Source organism: Akebia trifoliata, chromosome 4 (genome assembly GCF_017979445.1).
Source record: "Akebia trifoliata isolate Shusen 1 chromosome 4, ASM1797944v1, whole genome shotgun sequence".
In the NCBI taxonomy this organism is placed as follows: Eukaryota; Viridiplantae; Streptophyta; class Magnoliopsida; order Ranunculales; family Lardizabalaceae; genus Akebia; species Akebia trifoliata.
This window is the reverse complement of record NC_141378.1, coordinates 1-12,093: the sequence shown is the minus strand read 5'-3', so window position 1 is coordinate 12,093 and position 12,093 is coordinate 1. Positions and strand designations below refer to the sequence as shown.

General features: G+C 36.7%; 2 protein-coding genes across 2 annotated transcripts; both read left to right on the top strand.

The window, feature by feature from the left end:
- Window positions 1-891: 891 nt before the first annotated feature.
- On the top strand, window positions 892-4,232 carry LOC147402653 (RING-H2 finger protein ATL58-like). The gene is made up of 3 exons (XM_086437969.1): window positions 892-1,423; window positions 1,525-1,610; window positions 3,639-4,232. The coding sequence occupies exons 1-3, from the start codon at window positions 1,214-1,216 to the stop codon at window positions 3,931-3,933; spliced, it is 591 nt and encodes a 196-aa protein (XP_086294095.1). The 5' UTR covers window positions 892-1,213; the 3' UTR covers window positions 3,934-4,232.
- A 1,632-nt stretch (window positions 4,233-5,864) lies between these two features.
- On the top strand, window positions 5,865-7,819 carry LOC147402652 (phytolongin Phyl1.1-like). The gene is made up of 2 exons (XM_086437968.1): window positions 5,865-5,955; window positions 6,399-7,819. Exon 2 carries the CDS (start codon window positions 6,522-6,524, stop codon window positions 7,377-7,379), a length of 858 nt encoding a protein of 285 aa, XP_086294094.1. The 5' UTR covers window positions 5,865-5,955; window positions 6,399-6,521; the 3' UTR covers window positions 7,380-7,819.
- Window positions 7,820-12,093: the final 4,274 nt, after the last annotated feature.

The following is a 12,093-nucleotide window of genomic DNA, read 5'->3' as shown; positions in this document are numbered from 1 at the left end:
TTTGGAATAGGTTGATTTTTTGTGAGGATGATCTCTACGGTGAAGAGATCATCCTGACAAAAAATCAGCTCGTTTTGAAACTTCTAACCCTAGTTTACAAGTTGAAGAATCGTGGACCGTCCAATTTTTGTGAATCACTTTTGATGGGGTTAGAAGTTTTGGAACAGGCTGATTTTTGGTGAGGATGATCTCTATGATGAGGAGATCATCCTCACCAAAAATCAGCCTGTTCCAAAACTTCTAACCCCATCAAAAGTGATTCACAAAAATTGGACGGTCCACGATTCTTCAACTTGTAAATTAGGGTTAGAAGTTTCAAAACGAGCTGATTTTTTGTCAGGATGATCTCTTCACCGTAGAGATCATCCTCACAAAAAATCATTCTATTCCAAAACTTCTAACCCCATCAAGAGTGATTTACAAAAAATATTTAGCATCAAACTTGGCAAACTTTAGGGCTGCCGAACCGCTCCCATATATATATATATATATATATATATATATATATATTAATTTTAAAATATAGGAAAATTGTAAATAATATATAATATAAAAATAAATGGTAAAATAAATCGATTTGGGATACTCATATACATGAGTATAGAATCTAATAGTTCCGCTTTCTATCGAATTGGTTTCATAGTTGACTTGACACTAATTGACTCCAATAAAAAGGAACCGGAACCGGAACCGGATTTTTCGGTTCGGGTAAATACGTACCCATTGACACCCTAGATAAAGCTGACGAACCGTCAGCCCGGGCAAACAGAAATCACAAAGTCAAAATCATTGAAAATAATCTTCGGGATTCTCTTTAATCATCCAACGGTCTTGAGCCTGAGCGACATTAAGTTCCTTTCTCCCCATTTAGGTTCTATATCCCATACAGGTGGTTTGTAGAAATGTGGAAAATCTTGCATACATTCCGAGGGTTTTCTCTTTAGCTGTTAAAATTCTCTCTCTCACTCTCTCTCCATGGTTTTGGAATTTTTTTTTTCCTTCGATGGTTTTGTGAAATAGTAGGGGCTTTCCCAATTTGAGTCTGCTGATTAAGATATATTTCTAGATTTGGGTTCTCTGTTTTTCTCCTCATTGAAGCTAAATTAAGTGTTTTTTTTTTTTTTTTGGTTTGATCTGATCTGGATCTTATTAATTTATGCTAGGCTAGCTTAGTGTTTGAGTTGGGACTTGGGAGGTGGGGTTGTAGTTGGTGATGTCTCATAGCTATTCAGAAGCACCTAATTGTTGCTCAAGAGAAGCAGCTTCTTCTGAATTGAAACTCTACCAAACTTTCATATTTTCTATACCAATTTTCTTCACATTTATCCTCCTTTTCTTCTTCTACTTGTTCTACCTTCGACGACGCCGGAGGTTAGATTGGTCTTCTCTGAGGATGAGGGCGTCCTACCATTACAACCCCAGAGTAAGCAATTGTTGTTGTTGTTGTTGTTGGGTGGGGTGGTATATATATATATATTTCTGAACTGAACTGATTATTTGACTTCTCCTGTATTATATTTATAGCTGTTAGGGTCGGGTTTAAAGAAGGAACTCAGAGAGATGCTTCCCATAATCATATTCAAGGAGACCTTCTCAATCAGAGATACACAGTGAGTCATCTTTCCATAATTATTACATTTCCTTGTTTATCTGATTGGCTTGCTTTAGTTTAGCTGTCTTACCACATTTTTTGTTTTTTTAGAAAAAAATAAAAATAAAAAGTATTTTAGAATGGATGTGTCAACAAGTGGTGATGATCTTGAATTTATTAGTGTTTAGAAATTAACAAGTGTTGCACAATGTGATCGGCTATATTTTACTTGATCTCCCCATCTGTATTTATTCAGTAGCCCAGACCCATCACCCATGGTTTATAAGATATTTATTCTCTATAGTAACTATGTTCAATAATATCTCAGACGATCCTACCTAATTGCACTATAATGAAGTAAATTTGAAACTAGTTTGCAACTCAAATATTTGTAAATTTCTTTGAGTTAGTTCAACTCAATGAAGACCTAGTCAAAGAAGAGTAATTTTTTATACATCATGAGTCATGCTTACTAGAGAACTTGTAAGTATTTCTTGACTTATGATGATGAAACTCTTTCCTGACTTTCTCCATGTAAGTTGTTTGTTTGGCATCTTATGTGAATACAAATACCCATTTTTTAGAGTTCAGTAAGGTAGGAGGATTCTCATGTGGTTTCCATATTCAGTGCATGCACTTTGCACCTTAGATTGGGGTCTTGGTTTGGGTATGTGATGCAACCAATACCTAAACTGATGATTTGCTTCCAAATCACTCAAGTTGCTACTACATATGCAAGGTCTAACAACTGATGATTTGGTTCATGACTTACATAAGCAACCATACAGTTAGCCCCTGGAATCTTTACCCTACTTTCTATAGGAACTACTGTGAGTGGGCAACTAGTTTTCATCTTGTGTTAGCTTTGGGCGATGGGTTGTAGCATTTTGATTCTTCTTTTGAATCAATCAATAAGCTATACTAGTGGAGAGGATGCATAGGGATTTTTCCACAAAAGTGATGTGATCTGTATTCTGTACCACATATCCTTAGCCGGCTGCCTCACTACATATTATTGCATAACATGAATTGTATAAATAAATAAAAAATTGGCGAATCAGAACAAACCTTAACTCGCCATCATCAACCTCAAAGCACTGTCCCAAATTTTTTTGGGGTAAGCCAATAAACCCAAACACAATCTAAATAAACTAAAGAATGAATAAGATAATCCTTTGGACTATGCTACCCTCGGCTATTGCTTGGGGGGTTTGGAATGAGAGAAATAACATGGTGTTCAATAGTAAGGTCAGAAGCTGTCATGCAGGATTCTTAGAGATCTTAGGCTTGTTATACTTGTGATCCAAACAGAACATAGAGTTCGCGGGGAGTACTTTTGATGACTTTGTTTTTAGATGGAACTCTCTATGCAACAATTGATTCTGTAGTTTTTTTTTAGTTTTTTCTTCTTTCTTTCTTGTTGCATTGTGGGAGGCCGTCTCGGCCTCCTTGTATTTTGTTTTACCACATTTCAATATATTATACTTTTCAAAAAAAAAAAAAAAAGATAATCCAAGGTTCAAAGCCACTGATTGACTTGAAATTTTATAGAGTCCATTTACTGATCTATCACCTATATTTCTTAGAATTATCAGGTATCGCATTGACTTGACCGAGTCAAACTTTAAAGACAAAAGGATCTTTTTGTCAATGTTTGACACCATAGTCTTGAAGATAAGACTGAGTGGGTGAGGCACCCCAATTGTAATGCACATATTATTTCAGATTTCCAACAAGTTTAAAATGCAAAAAAAGAAAAAAAAAAAAAAAAAGCATCTCAATAGCTTGTGATCTACCATTTTAAGGACCTTATGGATTCCAGCACCTGAATCTTGGAATCGTGAAGTTCAAATCATGTTACGTTATGCAGTCTAGCAGCATGGATTGGGGTATGCATGGTGTTGAAAACAGCAAGGTCATTTAATTTGATAGCTCGTTAGCTACTATATGTCTGCATTAAAGCTACAGTTTTTGAGGCCTACTTATAGTGTTATTTTCTTGCTCTCGCTCAGCTTATAATATTCGAAGGCCTGATTTCCCATTGCAGATGTTCCGTATGTCTAGGAGATTACCAAGCCGAGGACAGACTTCAACAGATACCTGCATGCGGCCACACTTTCCACATGGATTGCATCGACCACTGGCTTGCCACCCACACCACTTGTCCTCTATGTCGCCTTTCCCTTCTTCTGGCTGCCAAAATTGAATCTGATCCTTCAGATAGTCAACTGGAAGTCCAGGTTGATGAAACACCATCCAATGAGGAATTCTCAGTAAATAGTAATGGAGATGGAAGATCTTGTCCGAGTGGGAGAGGAGCAGAGGAGAGGAGTAGCTACTAGGTTAGTAATGAGGATGGGTTGTGGAATGGAAGGAGAGAAGTGTGGACAAAGTGTTGATGGTTCAGTTATTGTGCTTGTTAAAGCTCATGGTGGTGGCGTCGAGCAAGTGGCCATGTGAGATCATCCTTAGGGTTCAGAATTGTCCTGTAATAGTGTTATTAAGAAGCTCATGAATGTTTTCATCTATGTATGTATGTATGTATATGTACACGCCCACATGCATGTTTGTTGTATGCATATCATGTATGTCTATGCATATTGTGCATGTGCATGTGTTACTAATCCTGGAGTACTTTCTACGTGATGGGATTCCTGTCTTCACCCTACCTGGCTGCCATACATATATGTGGCACATGCACATGTGATGTTGTAGATGGAATGCCATGTTTGCTACTACAGAACTAAATTCTTCTCTGTTGGAAGTTAAAAACTTACTCTTTACCATCATTTTGAAATCAGTCATTTGAGATATTTTAGAAGTAATACATGTAAAGGGACGTGTTCAGGGAGGACATCTACAAGTGAACTATATTTACACAACCAACCAGATGCTGTCCATTTTTACAATATTTTCTACAGCACCGTTGGATGCTGTTGGATCTTGTAAAATGGATGCCATCCGAAAGATGTAAAAATTAATTGTCACTTGTAGATGTCCCATGAATGTAACCCATATATAAAATAAAATTAAGAAAAATCAAACATATATAAATTACCTTCTCCTAATTTTATTTAGGAATTAGTTAAGCTAGTGTAGCTAAAGTAGTCATGATCCCACCCTAACTGACACTTTATTTGGGTCCATGTGGACTGTCATTTTGGACCATATAATACCTCAATCACACCCAGAGTTCATGGTTTAGATTAGATATATTAAAAATAAAAAATAAAAAGTCTTCTCTTAACCTCATCAAAGCCTTAGAAAATGGACAGTAATTAAATTCCCAAATTTAAATTCAAATCCAATAGGAATTTTTTTTTTCTTGAGTTGTTCAAGTTTTGTGCTCTACCTATATGGGGGCATCAGATCATGTTTTTCAATTCCACATGTATGTGGGTGCATGAAACTAGCAAAGTGATTGAATAATATATCATAGAGATTCTAATTCCATGTTTATTGATGCCCTAGCACGAATAGAGTTGTGGAAATCCCTATTTAATTATTATAATAAAAATGAAATTAGGTGGATCAAAGGCTCTAATCACATCATTGATTTTAATAAAAACGTGGATACATATGAAAATGAATTAAAAGGAGAAGTGGAGAAGACCAATCAACAAAACAGTCCAAACAGCACAAGTAACTCTTCCCTCACCTACATCTTGATCCCTATATATAAGACTATATCCCACCTAAGTAGAAGGTATGGTAGTTTTGCTTTGGCCATCTCCATTCATGATTTTGTTGGATCTTTTTATTACTCTTACAAGATTTTCAATTTGAACATTTCTTGTAATTGTAATTAGCCTTTGTTGATAGTTTCCAAACCATCTCAGTTAATTTCTCAAGTGAGATAAAAGAATCATCAACCTCTTCCAATTATCTTTTTAGTAAAAACTTTGATTATGTCACTTACACACTCATTAGCGTGAATACACACAAAGAACAATTCACATACTCAACTAAAAAGAATTTGTCTGTCGAGTAATATTTTCTCTGCAATCAAACACATACTAAGTGTTTATAAACGATGTCCAATAAATCAAGGCTGTTGTTAAAAATCTTCTCACATCAATCCAAGTCCATTATCCTTCGCCCAAAAGTTTAAAGACTTTATCAACTTTAAAAATGGTAGTTGAAAAGGGGTCGTTGGGTAAAGGATACAGATGTCCTTAAATTTAAAGAGTAAGGATGTAACCGTAATTCTATTTTATTTTTGCTATATAGAAAAATCTAGAGAGAAAAACTCTCAAACGGGGGACTCATATCTCAACTAAAGTAGAGGGAGAGAGAGAGAGAGAGAAGAAGACTTCCAATCTAATCAGTTTGCTTTAGACTACTTGCGTAAAGCTCAAAGAGAGGCGAGTGAGTCATAAATCGGGTAAAGGTTTTTGAAAACCCTAATCATTTTTTGTTTTTGTTTTTAATGTGAAGTGAATCCACGATTTCTGGTCTGATCTGATCTGATCTGATCTGGTCTAGGCAGGCTCTCCTTTTAGGGCCCCCAATTTACTATCCTCAATTAATAATTTTTAATTTTCATTTTCTTTCTTGGGCGGATTATATTTTGGGCGAGATCATTTGGTTCATTTTGGTTTTGGGGGCAGATTTGAAACCCTAGAAAAAAAAAAAAAAGGTGTGTGATCATGAAATGTTGGCCGTTATTCTTGATTTCGAGTACCTTGCATTAGAATTTTTATGGTATTTTTGTGTAGGACTGGATATTGTAGTTGAAGAATTATTTGGCTTTCGTATGGTCTTTATGCTCCTCGTTGAAGATTTTGTTCGCTTTATATTCTCCCAGATTTTGATATTCTAGTCCTTAATCCTTATCCTTTGGAGAACATATATAAATATATATATAGAGACAGACAGACAGAGACAGAGAGTACATAAAATTGGAAAAAAAAGAAGAAGAAGAAGAAGAATGAGTTCAATACAAAATACGGTTTATTACTGTTGTGTTTCAAAGGGGAATCGAATTCTCTATGCATACAGTGGGGGAGACCATGAGATTGAAAACATGGCCGCTTTGTGCTTGGAAAGAACTCCTCCCTTTCACACCTGGTATTTTCAGACCTTTGGAAAAAGGACTTTTGGGTTTTTGATGGAGGATGATGGCTATGTATACTTCTCCATAGTAGACAAGGGTCTCGTCAATCCAGGTGTTCTTCATTTTCTACAACATGTGAGGGATGAATTCAAAAAAATCACTAAAAACACCAAGAATGCTTCCAACTCCAAGGGAACTTTATCGGCTCTCAACTCTGTCTGCCTTCAAGAACAACTTGTGCCTGTTATTCGTCGCTTGATATCTTCATTGGAGCATGTCTCCCAATCGGATGCTGATCGGAGGATGACTGAGATTCCTTCATCACATCGACCCTCTCCATCACCACCAGATGATTCAAACGGCGAGATCGAAGTAGCCAGCTCTGCTAAGGCTTCTTTGTTGGGGAAGCCTGTAAAGCAAGACAAAAAGAAGATGAAGGATCGTGTACTTGAGATAAGAGATTGTGCTTCCGAGGATCATCGCAGGTCTACTGACCGGGGAATCAAGATTGATGTGGCAACTGCTGAATCTAATAACCAAGGCTCCATGGTGTCTGCAATCTCAGTTCAGAAGGGCTCAAGCTCAATGAGGATCAGAGGAAGCCCACAATATGCTCGAAAAATGTGGTGGCGCAAAGTCCGAGTTATTCTTGCCATTGATGCTGTTGTATGCTTAGTCCTATTTGGGATTTGGTTAGGGATTTGCCACGGATTTCACTGCATTTCGAATTAGGAGTTCTCTATCAAACTCAAACTCAACACCGGCAGTTGGAGTAGAAAAGCAATATATCTGTCTGAGTTTCACAAGATGGAAAATATCAAACAATCTTCTCGATGGCTTTTATGGAGAATCAATTTTAGGGTATGATTTCCAACCCAAACCCAAACAAAACAGTCAGTCAGTAAGTACCATCTTAAAATTTTCTTTGTACAGTAATGCCAGTGTTTATAAACATCTATGTTTTTTAAAGAGAAAGTATGTGGCTGTTGGCTAAATGTGCTGGAATTATAGAGATATTATGATTGTTGCCTTTCCCTCACTTGCAGCAGCAGCAGCTATATGTTGAGGTGTTCCAAGCCTTAGTGCTAAAATTCTGTGGGATACATACCACATATGAATATATGTACATGAATGCATACAACACTGGATATGTCAACCAATTAATTTTGTTATATCTCAAGTCCAAACCTCCACATCTACGTATTGGTCTTTACATCTGTGTGTCATACATTTATTTATGCATGTCTATTTGGTTAACATACATATGTGCATGGTTTTAATAGAATTGTAGCTATACTATCTTTCAAGCTTTTCGGATCTCCTATTTTTTTTTTGATAAATATAAACTTATATTAATAACGAAGCGAGAAGAGGAGGCTGAGATAGCCCCCCAATACAAGAATAAAAAACACCAAGAAAAAGAAGAAAGAAAGGAAAAAAACCTCTCCAAGAAGGGAGGACCTAATCACAAATAGCTTCCCAATTACTAACAAAATCATGGAAGCACACTCCCTCAAAGTCTCTACTCAACTTTGACCAAAGGAACAGAAATCCCAGAATCTCTAAAATCACAGAGTGAGTTGAGCTCTCCTTGCCATGGAATACTTTGTTGTTCCTCTCTCTCCAGAGACCCCAAGCAATGGCCGAGGGAAGGATAGCCCAAAGGTGCTTCTTTCTCGAAAAGAAGATATTGAAAGTCAAACCCTCTAAAAGCGCAAAAAAAGATAAAGGAAGAACCCAATCCACTTGAAAGTGAGAAAAAATGTAGATCACATAGTTACCAAAAATCTGTTTCCCTGTAAGTTCCATAATCTCTTGCAAAATGAACCGAGGGTTTACCCCTAAGAAAAAAAAAAGAACCAATTGGATCCTTGGAGTGGGCTCGTCAAAGTTTGTTTTATTGTTAAGATGCTCAACTCAATTATTCCAACCAACCATCCTCCCCATCAAATGCTAACTAAATAAATAAATAAATATAACCTTTTATCACATTATTTTGGAAGGTCATAAAAATATGATTTTTTTTTTGGCATAAATTATATGTTAAACTTGCCCATTGATAAGCATAGGGGGTGAAGGGACTTGGGTGTAGTAGGACCGCATCTGGCAATGGATACCTGACTTTCCATGTCGTTTCTCTTGCTAGGTCACTTTTTGTTATGTTTGTTTCCATTGTCTTTTCCATCCATTTCTTGCATCATGTGAAAAGTTTGAGGTGATTGTTTTTGGTATATTGCTTGGTTAGTAGCAACTTGCAACTATGATGATGGTAGAGACAAATATTATGAAAATTTGAAGGTGTCATCTTGGCTAAAGTCTGTTATTGACACAGCAACATGGGTTCATAACCCACCTTCACCTACTAATTACTAACCACTAACTCACTTGCTTATAAAAAAAAAGAGTAAAGTTCTGAAAATTTGGGTCATAAATTCATAATCATCTAAAGTTTGCATCTGACAATCATAATCATGTATGATCTGCTTACTGAACTTCTCACATTTTTATTTATAATATTAGATTCTTATCAAAAAAACAATCATAATCATGTATGTACAACTATTTTTTTATTCGCTCTTTCAATTTTTTATTTTGAATCTATCTTGGTTGTCAGACTAATTGGAATCTGACTAATCCAGGATTTGTTGTGGGGCAATCAATCGCTGGATTAACACCTGAACAAATAATAAAATAATAATAATTGAAACAAGAGGACCTACATACCTCAAGTCCCTAAAGTTTCTCTTTAGTTAGTTACCTTTTTCGCTAGGTTCTTTAGTTAGTTACCTTGAAAATTAGTGTTTTGTGAAGGATGTCATTTTAGAAAATCTCCTCCCTGAAAATTGACTTGAACATGGTATATTCTTCATCAACAACTCATTGAATTGGGTTACCACTGATGGTCTTTGACATTGTTACTAATTTCACAAGATCTATCTAGTTTTAAAAGATTATGATTGTGTTGTCAATATTTGAAGTATATATATATCACTCAGAAACTAGAGGTATTCCCTCCAGTGCAGCACATCATACTTAGATTAACAGATTGGCATGATTTGTTGATGACACCTGATTCCCTTTGTAGATGATGGGGCCAATGGCCTCCCTCGCAGGTTTCTGGGTTACTTCCAGGATTGACCAGGCAGTCAATATGAGGGTGTCTTCACTGTTTATTTTATTTTTTTCATTTTTCATCAATATTTAAGTATTATAATCGGGCACACTTGTTTCCTGCCTAGTTTTTTTAATCAACTCAGCGAGTTGGTTAAAAATAGCTATTAGTACGGAGCTGAAATTATATCGAAATGAATTGACAAGAAACTGAGTCTTAATGTTTGGCTCACCATTTGGTTAATCTACACCCAAATAATGTGATTCTTAACCATTGGATTTCAGCATACTCAGTTGATTTGAACAATGCTTTTGGTGGAAAATTGCTCAAAATCACGGGGTCGTTTAAGCAGTTTCATTGTTAAGTGCTGGGCAGGAGCCTTGGACAGGTAATAAGAGAAATGTCCGACGGACAGACAGACCGACTAGAGATAGTGCACTGTGCACATGCATAGGGGCTAAAATAGTACCACGAATACATGTTAGTTTGGCTCATCAATGGTTTAAAATGCAGGTAGGTATCTGAGGTTCGTAGATCAAGAATGGGGTGGGTGGGTGGGTGGGTCAAGGAATATGAGAATAATGAAGATGTTAGTTACTTATATCTACTGCAGCTCATGGAATGTTCGAATGTGTTTAAAAAGGGCTTAAAATTCACAACTGATGGAAATGTTGAAATGACCATTAAATGATGAACCTGGGGTATTGATTCTCGCTAGCTGTACTAAATTAGGATCTCATCGTCAATTCCTACCACAAGCCTTTTATTGCTCTGTGTGTGTGTTTGCGCCCGCGTGCGTTTGCGTGTGCGTGATAGGGCTCGTAACACCCCAGACCCGCAATAGTATAATATTGTTCGTTTTGGGTCGAAGTCCACACAGTTTTAAAACACGTTGTACTATGTAGGGTTTGGTTTATCCTTAAATACTAGGATTTAAACGTTTTCTTGTTTGATGTGGGACCAATCGCACTCCTCCCTACCATACCCCCTTGTCACGTGACGGTTCCACTTTGACCATTTGGTCTCCGTATCCCTTTCCACATCCAACTAGTGGTGCATCGGCGAGGCCATGACAATCTCCCTACCAAACAGGAAGAGCCGTCATCGGCTCTAATACCATTTGTAACGTCCCAGACTCACAATAGTACAATATTGTCTGTTTGGGTTGAAGCTCATACGATTTTAAACATGTTGTACTATGTAGGGTCTGGTTTGTTTATATAGACTAGGAATTTAACGTTTTCTTGTCTAATGTGGGACTAATTGCACTTCACCTTGTCACATGATGGCTCCACTTCGACCCTTTGGTCTTAGTAGCCCTTTCCACATCCAACCAGTGGTGCATCGATGAGACCGTGACAGGGCTACACTCCCCACCACTGCTAGGAATGCAAGAAAAGAAAATGACTACATGCATTCTTCTAAATTCTAATGACAACTAGTAAAGGCACACATCCCACCCAAAACAAATTATATAACATAAATAAAAATAAATTCAATAGAAATAGGAGTTGAGCACTACTGGATTTCAGACACTCTGCCATATGACATTGAGGGGGAATTCCATGTGGAGGTTAAGATCGTCTAAGTCACAACAACTGCATTTAAGGTTAATCTTAATTTTCTTAAATGGCATCTCAATTAGGAAAGCCAAAAAATAAAAATAAAAAATAAGACCTAAAAATCCCTTTTCTTTGTTAAAGAAAGTTTGTTTAAGTGTCACTATGGCTCTCAAGTTAAGTCTCACATGTTTGGTGCATTCTCTTGGCAGTAATACAAGAGAGAAATTGGACATAATAGTAATACCTGTTCCATATGACCTTGAGGAAAGGAATACACCCGCTCCCCTTCACTAGGTACAGTGACCAAGGGTTCAGCACATGAATGCCAGAGTTCTCTGTATAAAACACTACAGACCAACATAATGGATAAAAAGAGAAAGAAATGAGGATACCAAACACAGAAATATCAAAGACCCCCAGCTTGTCTTAAGAATGCAACTTTAGAAAATACAACAGAGTCAAGTGCATAACCACAAGTAGTGTGACTAGCTTTGATGGTTAAGTTGGGATATACAACTCACTCCTGACCTCATGATTGAATAGTTGGAAAAGCAATAGGTCAATGAATTGAGCCATTGCCTTGACCCCAAAAATATTTTGTGTTGACATCTTGTTTTTATCAAGATTGGTAGTCGTTCATACGTGCAAATGTGGTTTGAATCCAATTCTTGCCATTCAATAATACTCTAAAGAGCTTAAACAGTTTAGACAGGTAGGCAAAGATGTCTAGAACTGGTTTTGTAACAGATAAAAACATAATAAAAATCCAGGA

What these genes read in the sequence shown, in the direction of transcription:
- LOC147402653 (XM_086437969.1), top strand. Translation starts at nt 1,214, where the DNA reads ATGTCTCATAGCTATTCAGAAGCACCTAATTGTTGCTCAAGAGAAGCA. An exon ending in CCTACCATTACAACCCCAGA is followed by an intron (nt 1,424 to 1,524) that starts GTAAGCAATTGT and finishes TTATATTTATAG; the next exon opens with CTGTTAGGGTCGGGTTTAAA. An exon ending in TTCTCAATCAGAGATACACA is followed by an intron (nt 1,611 to 3,638) that starts GTGAGTCATCTT and finishes TTCCCATTGCAG; the next exon opens with ATGTTCCGTATGTCTAGGAG.
- LOC147402652 (XM_086437968.1), top strand. Translation starts at nt 6,522, where the DNA reads ATGAGTTCAATACAAAATACGGTTTATTACTGTTGTGTTTCAAAGGGG.